Consider the following 25,000-nt stretch of genomic DNA (forward strand, 5'->3'; position numbering starts at 1 on the left):
GAGAGAGAGAGAGCCATTAAAGGTTGATGGGAGTATTGGTTGCATTAAGGAAAAAAAATATATATAATAAAGAAAAACCGCATTGGACGTGAGAGAGAGAGAGAGAGAGAGAGAGAGAGAGAGAGAGAGAGAGAGAGAGAGAGAGAGAGAGAGAGACTAATGGACCTTCATAAAAATCTCCAAAAAAGGTGGCCATTATTAGAAAAGAAATAATAATAATAATAATAATAATAATAATAATAATAATGACGTACATTTTTTTCCTTACATTTTCTTTAGCCATCCCTAAAAAAACAGAAAACGGGAATAAAAGGCAAAAAAAAAAATTATCTTTCACCGTAAAACACACACACACACACACATACACACACACACCTGTTCTCACCTTGCTAATTAACTTCAATGAGCCTCACCTGTGATAATTATTACCTACGTTTTTCTCACCTGTTTCTTGAATGTGAGGGAGGGGAAGGAAGATGTGATAATGGAGGGGTGAAGGGAAGGATGATAGAAGGATTGAAGGAATGAAGAAGAAATAAAAAAAGAGCATGATAGAAAAGAGAGAATAAAGGAATGAAGATGATAGAAGAATTGAAGAAGAAAATGAAGGAATGAAGGAGAGAATGAAGGAATAATGGAGAGGATGATAATAAAGGAAAGAGAAGACAAGATATATTATGACTGGAATGAATGTGTGAGAGAGAGAGAGAGAGAGAGAGAGAGAGAGAGAGAGAGAGAGAGAGAGAGAGAGGAATGAACATGAGAAAAAAAAAAGAAAAAAAATATACAAGGAAAATACCAAAGTAGATTTTACATAAGGCATTTTTGGCAAGAAACAAAAAAAAAAAAAAAAAAGAAAAAAAAGTTTATGAGCAGCGTGTGTGTGTGTGTGTAATTTATTTTTCATGTATACTTTGCGGTTATTATTATTACATTTACTTTATCTTATTATTGAAGAAATTTAGTAGTATACATTATTTAAGTGCATTTGTAGCCAGTCTCTCTCTCTCTCTCTCTCTCTCTCTCTCTCTCTCTCTCTCTCTCTCTCTCAGAGGTCAGATAAATCACAAAATATTTACACTTTTACAGTCTTTATTTATCCACCTCTCTCTTTAAAAAAAAATCAATAATAATAATAGAAATAATCCAAAATGTAACACACACACGTACACATTCAATATATACAAACCCTTCATTTCTTTTTCTCTTCATGTGTGTTGCAAGCAGTACACAACACAGCCACAGCGGGAGGTCAGCTCAAACACTACCAGCGGATTGAGTTGATGGGTGATTCTGCTGACTAAACACTGCACTGGTCCCCTCATCTTTGTTTTGATTTTGTGTTTCTCCTATGACTGCTCAAAGATCCATATTCAACCTCAACTCAAGATTAATGGATTGAGTTGACAGGCAATTTGGTGGATGAAACACTCCACTGCTTCTGTCAATTGTTAGATTTCGCTGTGTTGCTTCTAAGGTACTCAGACCCATATTCTTTAACTTCAACTCAAAACACTACTAGAAGATTGAGTTGACAAGCAATTTAGTCAACGAAAAACTGTACTGATCTTGTTATCTTTGTTGTCGTTCGATCTCGCTGTGTTGCCTCTATGATGGAACTCAAAAACCCACTTTCCTCAACTCAAAACACTACTAATAGATTGAGTTGATCGCTGATTTAGCTGACGAAGCACTCCACTGATCCTGCCACCTGTCGTTGGACTTCGCTGTGTTCCTGCTGTGTTGCTCCTACGATGGTACAAGACGTGGGTTCCTTAATGCTCTTCGTAGCCGTCGGGAAGAGCATTGACGTGGGGGTTGTGGAAGAGGGACTTGTTGCCATCGCCCCATGGGAACCTCTGTGGGGGAGTGGGAGCATGAGTGGTCGGGTATGGAGGGATTAATGGGACTAATGAGAAAAATTTTAACCAGGTATAAGCCTGAGTGATGGAATTGGTGTGTGTGTGTGTGTGTGTGTGTGTGTGTGTGTGTGTGTGTGTGTGTGTGTGTGTGTGTGTGTGTGTGTGTGTGTGTGTGTGTGTGTGTGGTGCCTTGTCTGGGCTGCCTTGTTTGAGATTGCTAGACTGGTAGATAGATAGATGATTACTACTACTACTACTACTACTTGCTCAACCCTACATAATGTGGTGTTAAATGGTGAACTGGGGAAGTAACAGGATTTAATGAAGAATATATATATAGGCTGTGATAATGTGTTGCTGTGATGACCTGGGAGGTGTTCATGCAGGGTGGTGGTGGTGGTGGTGCATCTCTCATTGTTGCTCTCTCTTCACCCTCTGACTGCTAATGGAATGTTTATTTATTTTCAACCATCCTAGGAAACTTTACTCATCAGAAATTAAGCAACAAGTACCGGAAAGCTTTATTAGATATTCAGTGATACCTTTTACTGTGGGTGTTCTCTTTCAAAATTATCAAAGCTTATGCCAGACTGTTATCAAACTGAGGAGAGGCTGTGGCAGTGAAGGGGTTAACAGGCTAAGCAATAAGAGAGCACACAAGCTTCACGTCAGTATTTCATATGAGAGTGCTCAACAATTCATACTGCTTGTGGTACTTGTAAAAACACACACACACACACACACACACACACACACACACACACACACACACACACAAGGTAAACAAAATAACTATAAAAAGAAATATAAAAAAAATGGGATCTGCCTGTTGAACTTAATCTTTTGACTGCAACTTGGTACATCTATACTTAATCACCAATCACTCTACTTGTTCAACAGCCACCTCCAATCTTTAAACCAGGTAGAAATTGTAAAATCTATTCTTTTTAATCCCCTGCTTTGCTGTACATGCTTATAAAGAATTCATGCATTATTTCAGTTGCTGTTGATTTAGTATTGCAGTGAAAGAGTTAAACGGTTCCCTCTGTAGAATGAACAAAAGGCAACAATGGCTAAGAGTGTGCAGTGACAAAGAGAATGGGATAAATGTAGACTGAAAGAAAATGGGATAAATGTAGAGACAAAGAAAATGGGATAAATAGTGACAAAGAAAATGGGGTAAATGTAAACTCAGAGATGGGACCACACCACGCCACTGCAGGCTTGGGAACTTATCAACACTGCCACGACCTGATGCTCTCCCTCATGACTGGTGTGTGTACTTCCATCTTGTTGTGGACCATGCAAGAAATTGACTTTATTCCTAACAAACCTATTATTTAATTACTTTACTCCCACTCTCAAATTGATCACTTGTTTCATCTCTGATTCTATATAATCTTGCCTTCTAGATATGCAAAGTACTGTTATATTGACATGTTTACTACAATGCAGAGGGCAAGTAAATGAAGTGTTAGGATTCTACTGTCCTTTTAACTTTTTTTTCTTTTTGGGAGGAGGGGCACCAGCAAAGGGCGACAAAATTATAATAAAAAAAAAGGTCCACTGAGGCGGCATACATCAGTACACTGCATGGCTGGAAACCTGAGAATGACTGTATGGCCAAAACAGTAAAAATATATAGAATGAGAAGGGGAAAAATATGAACATTAAAATAAAACTGCATTCATTTAATAAAACAATGCAGGACTGGCTATCAAGACCACTGCATCAGATTGTAATAAAACAGTGAAGCCCAATGTGGCAACACGCAGCGATGTGAAGGTGTGCTGGGGGGACCTCGCAACCTGCAGGCCAAGATGTTGATGTGTCGATGGCTTGGTGTCCCCAGGCATGGTAGGGCATGTGGTGGAGTTTAGTATAGATCTTTAATTTCCAAGCTTCTTTCATACAGTCTCTACCAGTCTCAAGCTTCCTTTCCTTTCACAGCGGTGTTCCTAAGAGCCGTGACCTTTCTCCTCTCTCACCAGTATTCACAGCTCATCTACTTACACTTGTGCCTTTTTGAATAAATGAATAAAAATTTCCACAATGTAGACAATCAGTACTCTCCCTCACCTATGACCTGAGCTCTCAAGGGGCAAGTGTCCAGACATTTTTCATAATTTTGGGTAATCCTTCTGGCTCTGTTTTTTTGGGGACTGGCATCTTCAGTGAGCCTTCCTTCTTTTTCTGCCTTTTTTGAAGCCTATCCAGAGTGGCAATCCAACACCAGGATAAGTTTAGGTTAAGGGAAGAGCTTGGTAGGAACTGCTTCAGAGTGGTGGGTGAGTGGAATAGCCTCAGCAGTCATGTGGTTAGCGCCAACACGCTCGGTAGTTTCAAGAGAAGGTTAGACGATTACATGGATGGGGAAGACAGGTGGTAACAGGAAGGTTGGCAAGTGGATGATTACATGGATGGGGAAGACAGGTGGTAACAGGAAGGTTGGCAAGTGGATGATTACATGGACGGGGAAGACAGGTGGTAACAGGAAGGTTGGCAAAGGGGGAGGGCATTCATGATTGGTACAGGAGCTCCCTAGTGTGGGCCAGCCAGCCTTTTGAAGTCTCCTTATGTTCTTATATTCTTTCTACTTCTACTTCCTTCTTATGTACTTATAATCCTACTTGTGTTCTTTCTTATGGAGTGGCACCTCAGTGAGCCATTTTTTTATATATATTTTGTCACCCTTGGCCAGTGCCCCTATTACATAAAACACCATTCACACTCTCAGCCAAGTCAGCCCCAGGTGGAAATAAATAAGTCAGTGACATTGTTGGTGACAGCCGAGGCAAACACAGCCGGTGACAGGGGAAATAATAAGTGATAGTGACATTGTTGGTGACAGTAGAAGCAATCACAGGCAGTAAGAGGGGCGGCACATCCCACCTTGGTGCGCAGACGGAGGTGCTCGTAGGGGACAAACTCTGGAGGGTGGTCATGGTCGCCGGAGAAAGCGTTGAACATGCAGAGGGCGATGGCGGGCATGGCTACCAGCAGGGACACCATCTTCCACTGCTTGGTTCCACCTGTGGCCAGATGAATCATTAGTCACCATACTTATTTCAAACTGGAAACTTCACATCTCACCTCTAGCTAAAACAGCTTCTATGAAGTTGAGTGTTCTGAGACGTCTCCACCAATTTCTGCCCCCATCCTCCCCCCCCAAGCTGCCAACTCTGTACAAGGGCCTTATCCGTCCATGTATGGAGCATGCTTCACACGTCTAGGGGGGGTTCCACTCATACTGCTCTTCTAGACAGGGTGGAATCAAAAGCTTTTTGTCTCATCAACTCCTCTCCTCTAACTGACTGTCTTCAGCCTCTCTCTCATCGCCACAATGTTGCATCTCTAGCTGTCTTCAACCGCTATTTTCATGCTAACTGCTCTTCTGATCTTGCTAACTGCATGCCTCCCCTCCTCCCGCAGCCTTGCTGCACAAGACTTTCTTCTTTCTCTCACCACTATTCTGTCCACCTCTCTAATGCAAGAGTTAACCAGTATTCTCAATCATTAATCCCTTTCTCTGGTAAACTCTGGAACTCCCTGTCTGCTTCTGTATTTCCACCTTCCTATGACTTGAATTCCTTCAAGAGGGAGGTTTCAAGACACTTATTCATCAATTTTTGACCACTGCTTTGACCCTTTTATAGAACTGGCATTTCAGTGGGCATATTTTTTTACTGGATTTTTGTTGCCCTTGGCCAGTGTCCCTCCTACATAAAAAAAAAAAAAAAACTCTGGAACTCCCTGCCTGCCTCTGTATTTCCTCCTTCCTGTGATAAACCCCTTGAAGAGGGAGGTTTCAAGTCACTCATCCTTCAATTTCTTACTACTACTATGGACCCTGTTTAGGGACCGGCATTTTTTTTTTTTTTTTTTTGCCCTTGCCTTGTGTCCCTCCTGCATAGGAAAAAAATAAAAATAAATAAATAAATAGAAATATATATATATATATATATATATATATATATATATATATATATATATATATATATATATATATATATATATATATATATATATATATATATATATATATATATATATATATATATAAAATTCAATCCAACAAGCTTAATTTCCCTTCAAGCTTATATTTTCCCTCAACAAGATGTTCCCTTACCTAACCTAGCCACTTCCTAACCCATTTCCTCCCTAACCTAACAATCTACTTCCTCCTAACCTATTTCCTCCCACAACCTGAAATACCTCCTTGCAAGCCTAACCTAGCACCCCCCCCCACCTTAACCTACCCTAACCTAACCTAACCTAACCTCCCAAACCTAACCTAGCCTCCTCCTAACGTAACCTAGTTCCTTCCTAAGCTACCTAACCTTCCCCCGCGCCTACCCAAAACATATGACGCAATCACATCTCACCCTGCCCTAACTTAACCTCCACCCTTGCTGACCTAACGTCACCACACCACACCACACCCCCACGCACCAAAACACCCTACACACACAACCAAACCCCCAAAATAAACAAAGCAAAGGAACAAAACACAAAAAAGTAAATATTGCTGAACCAGAAAGGCCGGAGAGTTTGGAATCAGTCATTTTCCCCTTATTTCCTTATTTATCCCTTGTTTCTCTCACGCCCCCTTGAACATGAGAGTCTGAGCGTTACCTTCGTGGCCGTGGGCGGCTCCAGAGGCGGCATAGTTCCGCAGGGAGGTGGAAATGGTGCGCCGGGCAAGGGAGGTGAGAGAGGCAGCCATCTTGACTTGATCAGCTGGGGAAGGTCATGCGAGAGTCTCTCCTCGTCTCCTCCTCCTCTATGGGTTTGTTATTGATTCGTGACTCAGGAATGTTCGATAAAACTATAGGAATGTATTTAAGGTCTATATGATAATTTACCGCTTTCAGCTTTCAAGATTAAATATTAGTGTTTTTCTTTTTTTCTCGCTCTCCCTCTCTCCACTTCCTCAGCTGTTATTTATCAATTTCTTGGGTCAGGAATGCATGTGAAAGGTAAAAAAATAAATAAATAAATAAACTATCAGCATACGTGCATTAATTTGCCGCTTTCAAGGTAAAAATTGCTGGCTGCTTTTTTTCTTTTTTTTTTATCCTGGTCAAGCGAGGTGTTCTTTACTTGAAAAAAAAAATATTGCTTATATTTTACTTCGTCAACAACAGCAACGTATATTCTTTGGCTATTCTACCTGTGTTATTTATTTATTTGTTTATTTTGCATTTTCCATCTCGGTCAAGCGAGGTGTTGTTAACTTGAAAAATATTATTCATTATATTTTACAACACCAACACAAATAACAAAATGTATTCAATGGCTATTTTATCAAAGTCCATTTAACATCATACATTTTCATTGCATTTTTCTCCTCATTCAAGCGAGGTGTTGGCATGAAGTATAAGATATATACTATTGATTGTCTACAACAAATGGAGGTATTATCATTTTGATCGTGTATAAGAAAATTTCACGGCGTATCTATTTCCGTTAATTTGTTTCTTATTTTTTTTCTTTTATCTTACAAGATTTTTTTTTTTTATTTAGGTATTATTTGGATGGTGTCTTAAATATTTTGATACCATACATTACGCACACACGCACACACACACACTCTCTCTCTCTCTCTCTCTCTCTCTCTCTCTCTCTCTCTCAGGAAAACCGTATTATTTCTGCGTCTGATCACCTCTTGCCTTAATTGTGAAGTGTATTTCTCCCTCAGTCTTGTTTCATTACTGTGTGTGTGTGTGTGTGTGTGTGTGTGTGTGTGTGTGTGTGTGTGTGTTGCTAACTTGATTATCAGTTCGTGTGAAGATAATGAGAGAGAGAGAGAGAGAGAGAGAGAGAGAGAGAGAGAGAGAGAGAGAGAGAGAGAGAGAGAGAGAGAGAGAGAGAGAGAGAGAGAGAGACTTAGTAGTAGTAGTAGTAGTAGTAGTAGTAGTAGTAGTAGTAGTAGTAGTAGTAGTTGTTGTTGTTGTTGTTGTTGTTGTAATATAAAGATCCTATAATATATAAACAAACAGAGGCTAATCGATTATTATTATTATTATTATTATTAGTAGTAGTAGTAGCAGTAGTAGTAGTAGTAGTAGTAGTAGTAGTAGTAGTAGTAGTAGTAGCAGTAGCAGTAGTAGTAGTAATAGTGGTTGTAGAAATAGTAGTAGTAGTAGTAGTAGTAGTTATTGTTGTTGTTATTGTAGACGCAGTAATAGTAGACATAGTAGTAGTAGTAGTAGTAGTAGTAGTAGTAGTAGTAGTAGTAGTAGTAGTAGTAATAATAGTAGTAGTAGCAGCAGCAGCAGCAGCACAGCAGCAGCGGCGGCGACGGCGGCTGAAACAGCGGCAGTACAGTACTAGTAACAATAACAACTACAACAACAACACGTGCTAACAACCAAACAAAGGGACAGACAGCTAGCCAGATGGAGGTCATGTGCTCATCAAACCAGTGACTCACATCCCACACGTGTATGATTCACATATCGACCCTCCCTACCTACCTCACACACAGGCGAGGCTCTCCACTCCTCAAAACTCACAACGGTCACCTCATTACACTGAAAAGAGCTAATTTGCCACCTGCGACTGCCAAATACAACTTTTTTTTTTTCATGATAGGGGTGATTGTAAAGGTTTAGAAGTTTTTTAATGACTTTAATTAGTTACGTTTGCCATCAGTCATCATGTTTACTCTGTTAGAAAGTAAAGGAGAGAGTAGAGACAAGAAGAGTAGGAAACGATGAGTTTGCAGTATGTAGAAGAAAGGAAACGAAGAGAAAAAATATTTAGTTAAAAAGATTAGGAAAAGATAACTTGATGAGTTTACAATATGAAATGAAATAAGAAAAAAATAAGAAAAAAAAGTGAGAGCCAAATAGATAAAAGAAATGTAGAATGAGAAGGAAAAAATGAAAATAATATTAACTGCGTACAAGACGACTTTCCTTAGTTTGTGTAAAGCTGTTGGATTATCACATTATCACCGCTATCAACATCAAACAGTTCTACCATGATATATTAACAAAAATAAATAAAATAAAATAAATAAATAGAAATAAAAATAAATAAAGACTCATATTGTAGTCAAGTTCCTTTGAAAACATTTATAATGAAACGCTATGAAAAAATAGTCAGAAAATTACCGGAAAACTTATTCATTTATATTCATACAAGTAAATTTTTTTTTCTTTATATAACTAACATGGGGTATCGAAATCCACAAAAATCAGATGACCCAGTGATCCTAAACTCTAATGAGAAACATCGATCCTCATTTGTCATTTTTTGTTGGATTGAGGGGGATAATTAGGAAATCACCGGGAGACCTATTGAACCTATTTATTTCTATTTATTACATGTAATTAGTGAGTGACAAATAAGGGATCGGAACCCACAAAAAAATCAGATGACCCGATGACTTGAACCTTTCTGATAATAAGGACCGATCCTCATTTATCCCTTTTTATCGGGTCGAAAAGAAAAAAAAACTAAAAATTACCGGGAAACACATTTATATCTATTTATTACACCTTTCTAGTGGGTGATACAAATGATATCAAAATTTCAAATAGCGGTAACGTGAGGGATCGGAATATATAAAAATCAGATGACCCGATGACTTGAACCTTTCTGAAGACCAATGTTGATGCTCATTTGTTCCTTTTTATCGGATTGCGGGGTGCAGGGGAGGAGGATCAGGGGGGTGTCAGGGAGTGTTGGGGAGTTTATAGGTGTTTGGGTGACCGAAGAAGGGAGAGAAGCAGTCCAGGAGCTGTAGTAATTATTCCGTAGCGGGTTGTTAAGAGGTCGCGGAGATGCTGGCGCTAATTAACCGAATATTAGACTGGTTCAAGAGTCTCTTCTGGAAGGAGGAGATGGAACTGACTCTTGTAGGCCTCCAGTACTCCGGCAAAACCACCTTTGTTAATGTTATTGCGGTAAGATTTTATTCCTCGTACTCATTTTATAATATATGTCACTAACTGGTTGTCTTATCATGGATTACTAAGTTATCCTTACCAAACTTCACATAGCCTCGCCTAGTGTGCCTTCTATTCGCATCCTACCTTTGTTGTGTTACAGCGATGAGATCCTGTTTCTCGTACGCAACTTATGTCACAAACTGGTTGTCTAGAATACTCAATTAACCTAAGCTAATCGCGTATCCCAATCTGCCTTGACCAGTACTTACTCACCTCTTGTCTTTGTTAATGTTACTGTGGTGAAATGTTACTTTTGTTACTTATTGGGCATGTCACGAGCTGTCTGTTACTAGAGGTTACTTCATTAACTTAAACCTAACTTAACCTGACCTCTTCTTATTCACATTCGGCGTTTGCTAAATGTTGTTGTTATTGTTGTTATTCATTGGCTTATATTACAGACTGGCTGTGTCATTGAAGGTTGCTTCATTACCCTAACCTGACCTGACCTGACCTGACATGACCTGTTCTTACTTAGATTCTGCCCTTATTAAATGTTATTGTTGTTATTCATTGGTTTATGTCACAAAATTGCTTTATTATTAGAGATTGGGTCACTATCCCAACTTAATCTAACCTAACCTGACCTAACATTTTCTTATTCATATTTGGCCTTTGTTAAATGTTATTGTTATTCATTGGCTTTTATTACTAACTGGCTTCATTATCCTAACCTAACTTGACCCAGTCTAACGACCTAACCTGACCTGACCTGTATTTATTCAGATTCAGTCTTTGGTAAATGTTATTATTGTTGTTATTCATTGGCTTATGTTACAAACTGGTTTCATTATCCTCATTTAGTTAATTATCCTAACCAATCTTAAACCAGTCTAAATTGACCTGACTTGACCTGACCTGTACTTATTCCAATTCAGACTTTGCTAAATTATTGATGTTATTTCTTATGTTACAAACTGGCTTTATCATCAATTAGCTCATTCTAACCTAACTTGACCTGACCTGACCTGACCTGTACTTATTCAGATTCAGCCTTTGCTAAATTATTGTTGTTATTTCTGAAGTTACAAACCAGCCTTATCACCAATTAGTTCACCCAACCTGACCTGACCTGTACTCTTATTCTGCCTTATGTTAATGTTATTGAGACTTTACACACACACACACACACACACACACACACACACACACACTTTACATTTGTCACTACTTTAGGTATGTTACAAATTGCTTATTATTGTTTTTATTAGATATTAGTGAATTAACCCATCCTCTTAACCCTTTTTCTGCCATGGATACCTGTTGTTAACCTTGAAATCACTAATTTATTTGGATGGATATGACAAAGAAAAAAAAAGTTGATTAAATCTCCCCCAAGTTGCAGAAATGCGTTTTTATGACACTGGTGCGGAAAATGTCTCGGAAAAGTTGTAGATGGTGATGGGAAAAGGTTACTCTGACCCAACTTGACCTTTGCTTACTTAGATTCTGCCCCTGTTCATGCTGTGTTGTGATATTGGAATCTGTATGACTGGTTTGTATTTCTCTCTCTCTCTCTCTCTCTCTCTCTCTCTCTCTCTCTCTCTCTCTCTCTCTCTCTCTCTCTCTCTCTCTCTCTCTCTCTCTCTCTCTTCAGTAAATAATGTGTGTTTAATTAATTTCAGTGTACACTAACCCAAATCTCTCATATTTCCCTGTTTTTATATATTTATTTATTTATTTTTTATTATTTTTATTTTTTTACCTACTTTCCTTTGTTGATATTATTGCAAGGTGTCATATTTCTGGTTGATTTGTGTCTGTGTTACTCAAGTATGCAGCAACTCCCAAAACTACCTTTAAAAAACAAGAGGTCAACATTCCAAAACAGTGAATGATACTGACACATTTGGTGAGCACAGTGACAGCAGTTGGCAGCCCTGCACACTATAGGAATGGTTACCTGGGGAATAGATCAGCATGTCAGCATCACTTCCAGGCATACCAACCCTACCAACGCAACAAGGGATCAGGCAGAACGCTTTGTGTTGTTCATTGTGCTACAGTTCACACCACTGTAAATAAAGAGAGGCCTGGAAGTGACTGTACACACTTCCAGCCTACCTTTGTTGATGTTATTGCTGTGTCGGATTGCATATTGAGTGGTCATCTTTCACTTCTCATGGGTTTTGTTATTCGCTGTGTTTCTTTATATTTTTTTACGGAATGGTGAGCGTTTTGGCAAGCCGTGTCCTTTATCTAAATCTCGCACGTTTGTCTTTATCTTTGCTGATGGTGTTGCTTGACTTGCTGGTGATGCAGTGGTGTTGTGTGTTGCTGGTGTTGCATTGGTGTTGTGTCTTACTGGTGTTGCAGTGGTGTTACTTGTCTGAGTCACTGGTTTGGTTGTTGGATACTTTTTATATAGAAATTATTGTTTTTTTCTTTAAAGACAAACCTAGCCTAACTTAATGTTGTATTGCTAACTCCTTCAGCTCTTGTTAGTGAGATTTTTTTAGAATTTTCTTTTATTTCTCACTAGCTTTGTTATTCATGCTTTTTATTTTGTAAGAAATGTAGAGGTATGGTCTGCTGCATCCTGAGTTATGTTAATGATGTAATTTCATTTTATTTTTCATTTATTCCTCACTGGCTTATTTGTCTGCAGTTGTTGTGTCAGAAAATTAAACTTGTGGTTAGCCACAGCCTTAACCTTAACATGTTGAGACCTTGTTTGTGGCAGCCCAGTGATGTGTTAACGTGTTCTCTTTTTATGCTAAAGGCATCAGTACCTCAGGTGTGAAGAGACCTTTTGTTGCAGCCCAGTGAGATAGTAACTTATTCTGTTGCTAAATGCCTTGATATTTCAGGTGACAAGAGATCTTTGTGGCAACTCAATGAGGTGTGAACTCACTCTTATGCTAATGGCTCTGATGTTTAAGGTATACATGTGCAAACCAGCAATTAATCCATGCTAATACTAAAATATCCATTTAGTATGAGTGTGCAGTACCACCTTGGAGTTGTCCCCTTGCTCACACCTCCTTGCACAAGTCAGCCCATCACTGTCTGAGTGGCACTGCTTAAACAGACCCACACTGAACTGCTGACTACCTCATGGCCAATAATGGCATCACAAGGGTCCCAAAACGTGTTCTTTCTGATTTGGCTTGGTTTATGTCCCTCTTAACTGTGATGCAAAATTTGACACAGGATTCATCAGCCTCGCCCCAGCAGGCTAATACAATGTCAAGCAGTGCAGTGGAGTTAATTAGGGGTACTCTATTTCAATTTGGTACTGCTATTTAATGGTGCTGTACTTGTATTTCCATTTAGTACAGTTAAGTAAGGACATGCATCTAGCACAGTGAAGTGAGGTTACTGTGCTCATATTTCCATCTAGAACACTTAAGTAAGGATGATTTTATAAAGTTTCACAGGTGCTGTCTTAAAATCAGTGAGCTGTGTGTTGTGTCTAGTAAAATTTTGTACATTTTCAAGCTGAAGTGGGCAGATTTAATATGCCCCAGAAAACCACCTGGATTTTGGGGCTCATAAAGATGCTGTGTTTCCAGTTGGGACAGTTAAGTAAGAATGCTGTGTTTCTTGTCAGGACAGTTAAGTAAGGACGCTGTGTTTCCATGTAGTAGACTTACTAAAGGCTGCTGTGTTTCCAGTCAGGACAGTTCAGTGAGGACATGATCCCCACGGTGGGCTTCAACATGCGCAAGATCACCAAGGGCAATGTGACCATCAAAGTGTGGGACATCGGTGGCCAGCCACGCTTCAGGTCCATGTGGGAACGATACTGTCGAGGGGTCAACGCAATTGTGTAAGTATCTGTCTGTTTGTCCTCCTGTTTGGTCTGCTCAGGTGTGGTGCGTTTTGATATGTTTGTTTGAAGTGTTTGTCATTTGTTGGGGGGAATGGTTTGGTGTGTTTGTTTGTGGTCTGTTAGTGGAGTTGTTTTTTTGTGTTATTTATTTAGTCATTTCTGTTTGGGTAAAGTGCTTTGAAATTTTTTGTTTTCTTAGTGTGTGTACATTTCAGTATTAAGTTTAGTTAGTTTAGACCAGGTAATCTAACCTAACTTAGCTTAATCTATTATTCTGTGTGTGTCATTCACCTACGGTCGTCTGCTGGTCACCCAGCCAGCTGTTACCCTACGGAAAGAGCTCAGAGCTCACAGTGACAGATTGAGACCACTCACACACCACACCGGGACAGCCTCGCTATGCTCAGGGCTCAAACCCAGCCCTTCTCAGTTGTGAGCTGAGCATGCTGACCACTACACTACCCTACACAGTGTGTGTGTGTGTGTGTGTGTGTGTGTGTGTGTGTGTGTGTAGGACTGTTTTCCTGTGTTGCTGGAGTGTTCTGGACTAAGGGCTTGTCTGTCACCAGTGTAGCAAAAGGATGGAAGTTGACGGGCTGAATGAATATGAACCTAACCTAACTTAATTTTAAAGCCGGCAGGACTCACATTCTCAGGTGTTGGTGGTGTGTTGTCAGGTGTTTTTCATCACATCTCGGTGGTGTTCTGTGTTAAGTTAGGATGAGGTAGATGAGAGCAGGTGATTTAATTGAGCATCATCAAACCTTACCTCCCATGCATCTGATTCCTGTCTGGTAGTTTCTTTGAGGGAGTGACATTACGAACAAGCTTATTGTTATTGTTATTGTCATTTGTTGCTATTGTTGTTGCTGCTACTGATAATGCTTTCATTCCTGTTGTCCCTCAGGCTGATTTTCTTTACACTTACAAAATACATAAAAAGCAATACTAGAACTATTACTAAACCACTGCCTCCGCTGCCGCCGCCACCACCACCACCACCACAGCTACTACTACTACTACTACTACTATCCCCACCACCCACAGATACATGGTAGACGCTGCAGACCCGGAAAAGATAGAAGCATCGCGGAATGAACTGCATAACCTTCTGGACAAACCTCAACTGGCTGGCATCCCTGTCCTGGTGCTGGGAAACAAACGTGACCTTCCAAATGCACTTGACGAAAAGGGACTGATTGAGAGGATGTAAGTTGATGTGTGGTGTGAGTGCACCCCAAACATTGTGGGTATAAGCTAGATGTTTTTAAGTCTGAGGAAAGTTACTATGGTTTTCAAGAGTGTTTTCATTGTTGCGTTGGTAGTTTAAGTGTTGGTTGTAGTTATTGCAGTTTCTCAAGTGTGTTTTTTATGATTCCAGTGATGATATAATAAGTCTTTGTGCGAGTTACTGTGGATTTTGGGCTGTTTTCAAGATTCTGGTTGTTGATAAAGGCTTTAGTGGAAGTTACTAGAGTCTTCAAGGGTGCTTTTATGGTTTTAGTGATAGTTTTATAGATGTGGAGGTTACTGGTGTTTTCAAGGGTGTTTTCATGATTAGTGACAGTTTAACAGATCTTAATGGAAGTTACTGGTGTTTTCAAGAGTGTTTTCATGACTAGTGACAGTTTAACAGGCTCTAATGGAAGTTACTGGTGTTTTCAAAGGTGCGATCATGATTAGTGACAGTTTAACAGGCTTTAGAAGTTACTGGTGTTTTCAAGGTTGTTTTCATGACTCTAGTGACAGTTTAATAAACTCCAGTGGAAGTTACAGGAGTTGCCATACAGGGAAGACATGACGAGCTTATACTATATAAAGACAGATCATTTCAGACTCCTATCCTTGTAACTCACCACACACCCACCCCCAGGAACTTGTCGGCCATCCAGGACCGGGAAATCTGCTGTTACTCCATATCTTGTAAGGAAAAGGACAACATTGACATCACTCTTCAGTGGCTCATCTCTCACTCTAAGTCTGGCGGCCGCTAAGCCCTTGGAAGCAGCACGGGAGGCTGGGAGACTGGATGGCAAGATGACAGATCCACCACGGAGGGAACGGATGGGAGAGGAAGCTAAAATGGGGAGGAATGTTCTGGGTTTTGTATTTGAAAAGGTGCAGGAGGAGGAATTGGAAAGGGAAGGAATGTATGGGTGGGTCTATTCAGGGTGGAAATGTATGAGTAGGGAATGGGACTAAAAAGCTTGGTAAGGAGTTTATGAGAGGAAATGTTAATGAAGGAATGTTGGAAAAGAATGGAAGGGATTTATATGGAAGGTGTAGAAGGAAAGAAAAAAAAAGGATTTTAAGTGAAACAGTATACGAAATGAAAGGTAACTAAAAAGGAACTGAAGGACATTATGAAAGAAAATGCAAGAGAGGAAAAACAGGAATGGAAGGGAAATTAAAGAGAAAATGTAAGAGCAAAACAAGAGAAGGGAAGAAAATTAAACAAAACACAAGAGAAGAAAACAGGAAGAGAAGGGAAGAAAACAGAAAACACAAAACGAAAACAGAAAAAGAAGTAAATCCAACAGAAAACGTAATAGAGGAAAACAGGAACGGAAGGTAAACTAAAAGAAAAAGAGAGAGAGAGAACAATACTAGACTTGGCCAAGAAGAGGTGATCTTGTTCAGCCTTGTTAACTCATAAGGGACGGGGGTTTTATAACTAATTTGGTAATACTAACCCTGCCCCCTGGTGTGGTGGAGCTCGCTAGTGGCCACCACACCCCCACACCTCCACCACACGAGGGGGCAACCAGACTGACAAGGCAACAAGTGGTGGTGGTGGAGATGTTGGTTGGAGATTGATTAGTGTCAGTGAGGCTGGGTGTCTGCTCTCTGGAGGTGCAGTGATGGGATCTGTGTAATATATCAATAGGTGTTTTCAGACTGAGGAAAAGTATATACAGAATGAGCCATTTTTTCCCCATACGCTTATTGTCCTGATGTTTATGTGAAGCCATAAAGAAAATAAAAAAAAAGGAGAGAGAGAGAGAGAGAGAGAGGTAGTTCCCGTAGTCACACACTCATACCTAAGCCCTTCCCGTTTTCTTCCAGAACTGCATCTCCTTTGGTAAATGTCCATAAAAAATCCCTAAAAAATAATGATATATAGATAACACCCTTTTGCAACCCTTGAAAAAAATATAAAAAAAGAGTATGTTAGAATTATTTAGGTTTTTGCTTATGGTAATATAAAGGTAGGGATTATAAAGAGGACTTAAATATACAATCTTGTTACTGCAGAGAGAGAGAGAGAGAGAGAGAGAGAGAGAGAGTGTCTGAGGGATCTACTACTAGAGGTGGGTAGGTCATAGGGATTACCAATTACAGAGGTTACTCCCCCCCTTTTTTTTTTTTTTTTTTTTTTCTCTCTCTCCCCTCCCCTAAGTCATTCAGTCATGCAGTGGATAAAGAAAACGGACAGTTGAATATGTCACTGAATTTTATTGCAGGGACGCACTTTAGTTTTGATCTGTGGGGTGCTTGCTGGAGTGTCAGAGGTTATTGGTTCGTGGTTGTCTTATCGTGGCAGGGGAGGACATGCTGTTCTCTCCTTGTGCGTTGATGTCCTTTTTATTTATTTTTTTTTATTATTATATATATATATATATATATATATATATATATATATATATATATATATATATATATATATATATATTTATATTATATTATATATATATTATATATATATTAAGTGGCTAATCATTCCTCAGCTTGTAAAGATCAATTTATGGTTGCTGTTATCTACTACTGTGCATGTGGATGTGTGTGTGTGTGTGTGTGTGTGTGTGTGTGTGTGTGTGTGTGTGTGTGTGTGTGTGTGTGTGTGTGTGTGTGTGTGTGTGTGTGTGTGTGTGTGGCTGGCTGGCTGGATCTCCTTGTGTGTGTGGAGGTTATCAGCCCTGTATGCTTTAGAAGAAGTACGCCATAGTGGAAATACACACACATACACTTTTGTCTAGGTAATAGGTGTCTTGCACAGTTGCTTTTTTGTATTGCAATTCTGAGATGAGTGTTAGGGAGTCAGTGTTTTCAGAAGAAGTTGGTATGTTTCAGCTCGCAACACAACACTGCATGACACGATGTAACAACACAAACACTTGACTGGTGAGGTGTGGGAGGCACAAATGTGGTGGTAGCAATCCAGCAATGGCTTCTCCTAACATGTCTCAAGTGAATGGAGTGGTGTGGACTCCTGACATCACCCCGGCTAGGCCAACATGATCGGCAACACAAGACTTGTTCACTAGCCACTTTTGCTGTTAAGTTCTTGCATTAAGGTCTGCATTCTCAAACGCTTTGTCCACTTATCCCCAATACTTTCAACTCATTCCAGTCAGTGGAAGTTGTTGGGATTTTCAAGGGTGTTTTCATAATGCTGGCTAGTGATGGTTAAACAGACTAGTGGAAATTGTTGGTGTTTTTATGATTTTAAATAGTTTAACAAGGTCAACTAGAAGTTACTGGAGTTTTCAACATTGTTTTCATGGTTCTAATGCTTAACTGTAGCTCAAGTGGAAGTTATTGGCATTTTCAAGTTTTCATGATCTTTTAAATAGTTTTAACAAGACCTCCTTATCACCAGTGGGAAAGAAAGGAAAGCATGAGAACCTGACTTATCATCCCTGTTGCCTGCAAAAATAGTCCAGATTAGAGAATGAAGTGTTTGAGAATATCAGTCCCAAGTCCTGGTCTGCCAAGGCAAAGACACCATGCCCAGCCACTCCCTCCCCCCGGCTGTGCACGCGCTGGCTCTGAGGGAGACAGGTCATGCCACACATATCCTTGCCATCAGCCACATGACTTAGAAGATTGTGGGAGATACAGCAAATTCCTCGTTGGGACAGACCCTCACTGTGTTTCACTGTTTCATTGACTGAGCAGTCCCTTTGTGGTGTTGATATTGATACACATAGACATATATATTACAGATTATGTGGAAGTCACTTGTCCTAGCTATTGTTTTGGTTGGATAGGAGAGGTTGTGTTTGGTGAGGTTAGTTTAGGTACCTCATCCAGTCCTTCATCACCTAACCTGAAATGAATCTAAATGAAACAAACAAAACAAAACCAAACCTAACTGAACCAAACCAAACCAAACCAATCCCAAAGGCTACTAGGATGACTGATCTTCTCATGACGCTATTAATACATATTATGACTTTTTTTATTAGGTAGGTAGTAGGACATAGAGTTTTGTTGAAGTGAAATGATCTGAGGTAGTGTTATGTCTTAGGAGAGTGAATGTACATTTGGGACATCGTCATGTTTTCATTGGCTGATTTTAAGCAAGGATGAATGTCTAAAGAAGTTGCACGATAAACTCACGTGTAATATATATGACTTGTTTCCTTCCCTCATGGGTGGAGCAGATTGTGCTGTCACCACCACCACCACCTCAGCCCAATGCAACGCCTGTGCACCACTGCTTGCTGGTCACCCCCTTCATTCACTCACCATCAAGACGGCAAACTGCAACCTTGACTCAGTGCTGTAGGAGTGGAAGTAGGAGAGGGAAAAGAAGGTAGACACACACACACACACACACACAGAACCCCACCAACTTTCCACTTCTTACAAACCACAAGTAAATACAATCGTATGAACATTTGCACACACACACACACACACACACACACACACACACACACACACACACACACACACACACACACACACAAACAGTCATTCTAACTCTTGATACCCAGAGACAGCACTGGCATAGTGGGTGTGTGGTGAGGGAGTGGCACACCACACATTAGCATTGCCTGCCACTAGTTCTGTAATGGTGTGTGGTGTGATGTGTGATGTGTGGTAGGACTGCTGCTCCATGCCAGCTTAACCTGCTGCATTGTTCTATTGAGTTTAGTTTGATGCTATTATTATTTTATTTATTTGTTATTGTTTTATTTTATTTTTTATTGCAGTGTCATGTGTCTGTCAGTTACTTTTATTTTTCAGCAGATCAGGGAGAGTGAGGTGAAGGCAAAAATGTTAAGTATATGTATTGAGTGGGTTAGGTTAGGTTAGGATACATTACCTCCTCTAATTCAAGTTGATGTATCCTAACCTAATGTAGCCTTACCTAACTTAGCCTAACTTAATCAAATATGACGACCTGGCCTAACCTAACTTGATATGACCTCACAGACTCCACAGGGTAATTGGCCATGGGTGCACCTGTGTATTTTGGTGTAAAGGTGCCAGTGAGTTTATTTGCAGCTGTTTTTGTAGAAATTTTTTACATTAAGAATTTATATTTTGTAATTGTCCATATGTTTTTTTTTTTTTTTTTTTTATATAATTTAATCTGTGATGATAATTATTACTATAGTACTATTATATAACACTAACAGATAAGCCAGTGAGGTAGTTGTGTTATGGTGTAACAAGCGAGGTCTACCAGCTGTGGGTGGACGTGCGTAGTTGTGCGAGGTGAAGTTCCGAACAAGTTAATATAAAAGCTGTTCAAGTTAATTCCTTTTTATCGGCACACCTCTTGAGCCCAACACACATCAGTCTACCTGTCCATCAACTCCTCCTCTTCCTCTTCTTTTTCATTTTCGCTCCTTTCTCATTTTCGTATTCTACTTCCTCTTCCTTCGTTCTTTCCATGTTTAATTTTCCAGACCTCCAAGAAGTGTTAAGAGATTTCAATAGAATTTTCCTCAGCTATGTAATTAAGAGAAAAAAAAAACCCTAGCAACATTTGTAAGATATTTTCAGTTGTCACACGTGCAGGAAACCATTCAGTCATGTTAATTCTTGTACATTACTCAAAAATTCTTGCTTTCACTCATGCTTGTGTTCTTAAATGTTTTGGTTATCACATCTCCCTTAGTGGAAGTTATTTGGGTTTTCCTAATATTAGTGATAGTTTGACAGACTCTAGTGGAAGTTCCTGGGGTTTTCATGATGTTATTGGTAGTTTCAAAGGTTCTAGTGGAAGTTATTGGGGTTATCATGAAATTAGTGAGAGTTTGACAGACTAGTGGAAGTTACTGGGGTTTTCCTAATATTAGTGACAGTTTGACAGGCTGTAGTGGAAGTTACTGGGGTTTTCATGATGCTAGTGGTAGTTTGAAAGACTCTAGTGGGTTACTGGAGTTTTCATGATATTAGTGACAGTTTGACAGGTTCTAGTAAAAGTTATTGGAGTTTCAGTGTTTTTAATGATTTTAGTGATAGTTTAATAGCAAATCTAAATCAGTAGAAAAAAATACGCTTGAGAACCAGACTCATGATCTCCGTGACCTCTAGAAGCAGTACTGATGGGAGAACGAAGCATTTAAGAAGACAGGCCTGAGTCACCCCAGTGGTTCCTCCTCCTGCCAGTGCTTCAACATGACTGGTTTCTTCAGCACGGCACTACAACACCTGCCTCCTTTTTGCACCTTTCTCACCCGTTAGCAATTGATTTTTTTTTTTCTCCTTCTGTTTCTGTAATTAATGAAGTCCTTTACCAACCCTTTTTGCACATAAAGAATATTATAATTTACTTAATAACTTATATTTTTTAATCATCCTATGGTGCTGTGAAATGGGTTGTTTGTTGGGGTAGGGTAGGCTAGGTGACAGCCTAACCTAATCTGTGCTAGCCCATCCCAGAATGGCTCCATTAGGTTAGGTTTGGTTAGAGTAATTAGTATAACCTAGCCTATACTAGTCCATCTCCCAAAAAAATAGATAAATTTGGGTAGGTTTGGTTAGATTAGATAACCTAACCTAACTATACTACTAGATATTGTTGCAAATGTGTACTTTTAATTATTATTTTGTTATATTATTATCTTTTATTTATTTTTAATTAATTAATTAATTAATTTGTTTTATGACGCAGGATTTAGTTGATGTGAAAGTGATGTGGTGTGTGAGAGGCAGAGTTGCATGATGGTCTGTATTCTGGAGCATTTCACACGTCTTACCTCGACTACTTTCGACAAGCTCCGGGTTGTTGTCAAGGGTGTTCCCATGACGAGCAGTAGCTTGATCGGTTGTACGGGAAGGTGTTCGGGACTTCTATGATTCCAGTGACAATTTGACCGAGTGTAGTGGATGTTATTGGTGTTTTCATGATTGTAGTGATAACCTGGCAGATTTTCGTGGATGTGATAAGGGTTTCAAGAGTGATTTCATGATTATAGCTCTGCAATAGTTTGTCAAGAATTGTCATTGGGGAAAATCACCCATGAGAACCCAACTAGTCATCTGTGAGACTTTTGAGAGAAGTCCTCGTGAGAACAAGCGTTTTAGGATACAGGGGGGGGGTGGAGGGGGCGTTGGCTGGAGGCAAGGGGTATGTGGGGCAGGAGCTTGGGGCGTGTTCTCCCTGCCCTCTACCAGCGCGTTCTTGTGTGTGGAAAAGAAACCTTGAGAATTAGGTGAGCTTAAAACTCGATGCTTGAGACGTGGACATTAGTATTTACTTCATGACTTTGTAATGTGGCAAATAAATCATTTATATAGCACGCACTGTGTTTATTAAGAACTGGAGGTGGTGGTGCTTTCACGGCCTTGAACCTTACATAACTTTGTCAATTCAACCAAAATGAACACAGCTTGGAGGTGTGTGTGTGTGTGTGTGTGTGTGTGTGGAGATTGAGCAGTACTGTAATTCAGAATTGTATTTGCTGGGGTTCTTTGCTTCGTGATGCCTTTACTTAAAGCATTTGACAATGAGCTACTGAAGGCTCCCCGTCTCATTATGAAAAGGACAGCTGAGTACACTGACAGCCTCCTCGTGTAGCTGCTGGAGCGCGACCCTGTTCTATTGTAAAGTGGGGTAATTTATTTCTTAATTTATTTTCTTTTATTTTGTTTATTTATTTATTTCATTATTTATTTTTGCTGACGTTTGAGGTAGGCAGTGTTACTCAGCACAGGGATTCTGTCTCCACCTGTGTAATATGTACACACAGATCCGATTGCCAGCCTTCGTGACACAGGCAGGCATGGGGTACCACTCACTAAGTTCCTCTGGTGTGGCCCTGCCGGCATCCGCAGGTGGTGGTGTGCAAGACCTTATCACAGTGTATCAGGTGCGTGCAGCAGAGCATGGCACTGTCTATAACACCACTTTAGCAAAATTACAGCATCCTTGATCAGAATGCAAGGCAGTGGCAGCGGCACGCTCGGGGTAGGACCTCCAGTCAGTGGAATCACACTCGTGTATGGCTTGGTTCACGTATTGAGGCTTGTTATCACCGGGACGTGCCTGATGATGGTGCCGTCAACGGGCAGACCATTAAGCTTACAATCACAGGAAATATTTTGCTGAGGTCATTTTCCGTATGTAGTGCAGAGGTGAAGCTGGACTTGCTGAGAAGCTTTGCCTACTCTGCTGCACCTCACTGTGGTCGCAGTACAAGGTGGCCTCTGTGGCCCCAAGGTGGGTCATGGTGGTCCTTGAGAGACTCGCAGGGCTGCTCAGATGGACCAGTTCACCCCTTGCCTTCACCAAGCATTGAGTAAAGTCTTAACTGACTGTCTTCAGCCTTCCTTGTTGCCGCAATGTTGCATCTCGTGCAATCTTCTGCCGCTTCTTTCACGCCAACTGCTCTTCAGATCTTGCTGGATGCATGCCTCCCCCTTTCCGTGGCCTTGCTGCACAAGGCTCTCTATTTCATCTGATCCCTGTTTTCTCCACCTCTATGATGCAAGAATTAACCAGTATTCACAATCTTTCACCCATTTCAGTGATAAACTCTGGAACTGCTTGCCTGCTTCTGTATTTCCACCTAACTATGACTAAATTCTTTCAAGAGGAAGGTTTCAAAACACTTCTCCAATTCTGGATAGTCCTTTTTTTGTCCCTTTCCTTTAGAGTATGGCAGCTCATTGAATCTTTTTACGTTTTCTAAATTTTTTGTAGCCGTAGGCCAGTCACCCCTTACATGAAGGAGAAAAAAAGAAAAGAAAAACGAAGGAAAAAAAAAAAAAAAAAAAAGCGCGCGCGTGTGTGTGCAGGAGGGTGGGTCAGCACCTCACACTATGTCGGTTTACAAGTATACAAGACACGTAGCAAACTATGAACTTGCTCAAGGAACGACATCGCGGTGCCGGCGATCCTGTGTGGACAGCCTCACTGAAAAAACAAAAAAACAAAACGATCCTTTGAGAGCCATGCATGTAGCTCCTCATTGCGTGCACAGCGTAGCTTCGCTCCACTCAAACATTTCTTGAATTGCGACACAGCAGGTTGCCTCAGCCACTCTTGCGTAGGAATTAAAAACAGCAAAAAAAAAAAAAAAAGAAAAAAAAGTCCCTTGCACATGATCCTTCTAAAACCGAATAGTGATTCATTGAAAGTCTTGGTGTCTTTCAAATGCTCTATGCAGGTACTTGTTCTTCACAATTCTTTCACAGATCTCGGCAACCACGCTCCTCGTGATACCTGTCTTCAATGCAGTGAGTCTCCCGCACCGCCTCCCTCATGTGAAAGACAATATCTGCTACTTCCAAGTCCTGAGCGGCCTCACCATCTCTTAGGAAGACTACAGCACCACGGTGGATTTTCCCTGCGAGCTGTTCACTGCACCCCTCAGTGTCCAACCTGTGGTTCCATCCGGGGCGTGGTGGTGGCGGTGGTGTGTGTGTGTGTGTGTATGCGCGAGTTATTTTTCGTTTGCAAAGAAGTTTGAGTCTGAAGCTTGTTGTTATTATTATTATTATTATTATTATTATTATTATTATTATTATTATTATTATTATTAATATTTTTATTATTATTATTATTATTATTATTATTATTATCTTTATTATTTTTATTTCTATTATTATTATTATCATTACTGCTACTACTACTACTACTACTACTACTACTACTACTACTACTACTACTAAAGATTAGTAAAACACGTCTCATACTAAGAACCTTAACATTTCAAAAGATCAAGAGGTGACGGAAGGATGTGACGTATTGTGTGCGTGTGTGCGCGTGTATGTGTGTGCGTGTGTGTAGCACTCGAGGGTAAGGGCAGAGGATGTAGCGCTCTACGGCAGTCACTCTAAACATGGGGGTAGTACTATCTGTGCTGCTTCTGCTGGTGGCGATGGCTCTCCCCTCAGCTCACGGCGTCGATAAGTGCTTGAGCTCACACATAAACGTGGGCGAAGGGGAAATGAGAACCATTCAAAACATCACACGTAATAACTCTGCAATAGTGTACGTGATTCCCAAGCAGGGATTTACAGGAGTTATCCTGGAGACAAGGAAAAGAAATGAAGTGTACAACGTAAGTTTTCCCATCAGCGAGGACTGTTATGAAAACGATGGCACCAAGTGGAATGAGTTAAAAGTTGTTGTCAAGCCTTACCCGTTCAACAATTCAACCGGTGTTGTATTTGAGGTGAAAATTGGGGAGTGTGTTAAAGGATGTTTCTGGGAT

General features: G+C 40.2%; 2 protein-coding genes across 3 annotated transcripts in view; one reads left to right on the forward strand and one right to left on the reverse strand.

Moving 5' to 3' along the window:
• Positions 1–1,074: 1,074 nt before the first annotated feature.
• On the reverse strand, positions 1,075–6,656 carry LOC135094152 (cytochrome c oxidase subunit 6A, mitochondrial-like). The gene is made up of 3 exons (XM_063993974.1): positions 6,498–6,656; positions 4,755–4,894; positions 1,075–1,859 (listed from the first exon to the last, which is right to left on the reverse strand). Exons 1-3 carry the CDS (start codon positions 6,586–6,588, stop codon positions 1,776–1,778), a joined length of 315 nt encoding a protein of 104 aa, XP_063850044.1. The 5' UTR covers positions 6,589–6,656; the 3' UTR covers positions 1,075–1,775.
• Positions 6,657–9,523: 2,867 nt separating this feature from the next.
• Positions 9,524–25,000, forward strand: part of LOC135094151 (ADP-ribosylation factor-like protein 8B-A) — an 18,434-nt gene continuing 2,957 nt past the window's right edge. Inside the window, exons 1-4 of one of the 2 annotated variants that reach the window (XM_063993972.1) lie at positions 9,524–9,778; positions 13,441–13,595; positions 14,646–14,807; positions 15,472–25,000. The exon at positions 15,472–25,000 is cut by the window's right edge and continues 511 nt beyond it. In XM_063993972.1, coding sequence (XP_063850042.1) covers positions 9,656–9,778; positions 13,441–13,595; positions 14,646–14,807; positions 15,472–15,592 — 561 coding nt within the window. In that variant the 5' untranslated portion in view covers positions 9,524–9,655 and the 3' untranslated portion in view covers positions 15,593–25,000. The remainder of the gene's footprint in view (positions 9,779–13,440; positions 13,596–14,645; positions 14,808–15,471) is intronic. The other variant, XM_063993973.1, reaches the window with a different exon arrangement.

This window comes from Scylla paramamosain, chromosome 44 (genome assembly GCF_035594125.1).
Source record: "Scylla paramamosain isolate STU-SP2022 chromosome 44, ASM3559412v1, whole genome shotgun sequence".
Lineage (NCBI taxonomy): Eukaryota > Metazoa > Arthropoda > Malacostraca > Decapoda > Portunidae > Scylla > Scylla paramamosain.

Excerpts from the sequence above, each read along its gene's own strand:
- LOC135094152 (XM_063993974.1), bottom strand. The coding sequence starts at position 6,588 with ATGGCTGCCTCTCTCACCTCCCTTGCCCGGCGCACCATTTCCACCTCC. Across the intron at positions 4,895-6,497 it reads AGCCGCCCACGGCCACGAAG|GTGGAACCAAGCAGTGGAAG; the intron begins GTAACGCTCAGA and ends ATCTGGCCACAG. Across the intron at positions 1,860-4,754 it reads ACCTCCGTCTGCGCACCAAG|AGGTTCCCATGGGGCGATGG; the intron begins GTGGGATGTGCC and ends ACTCCCCCACAG.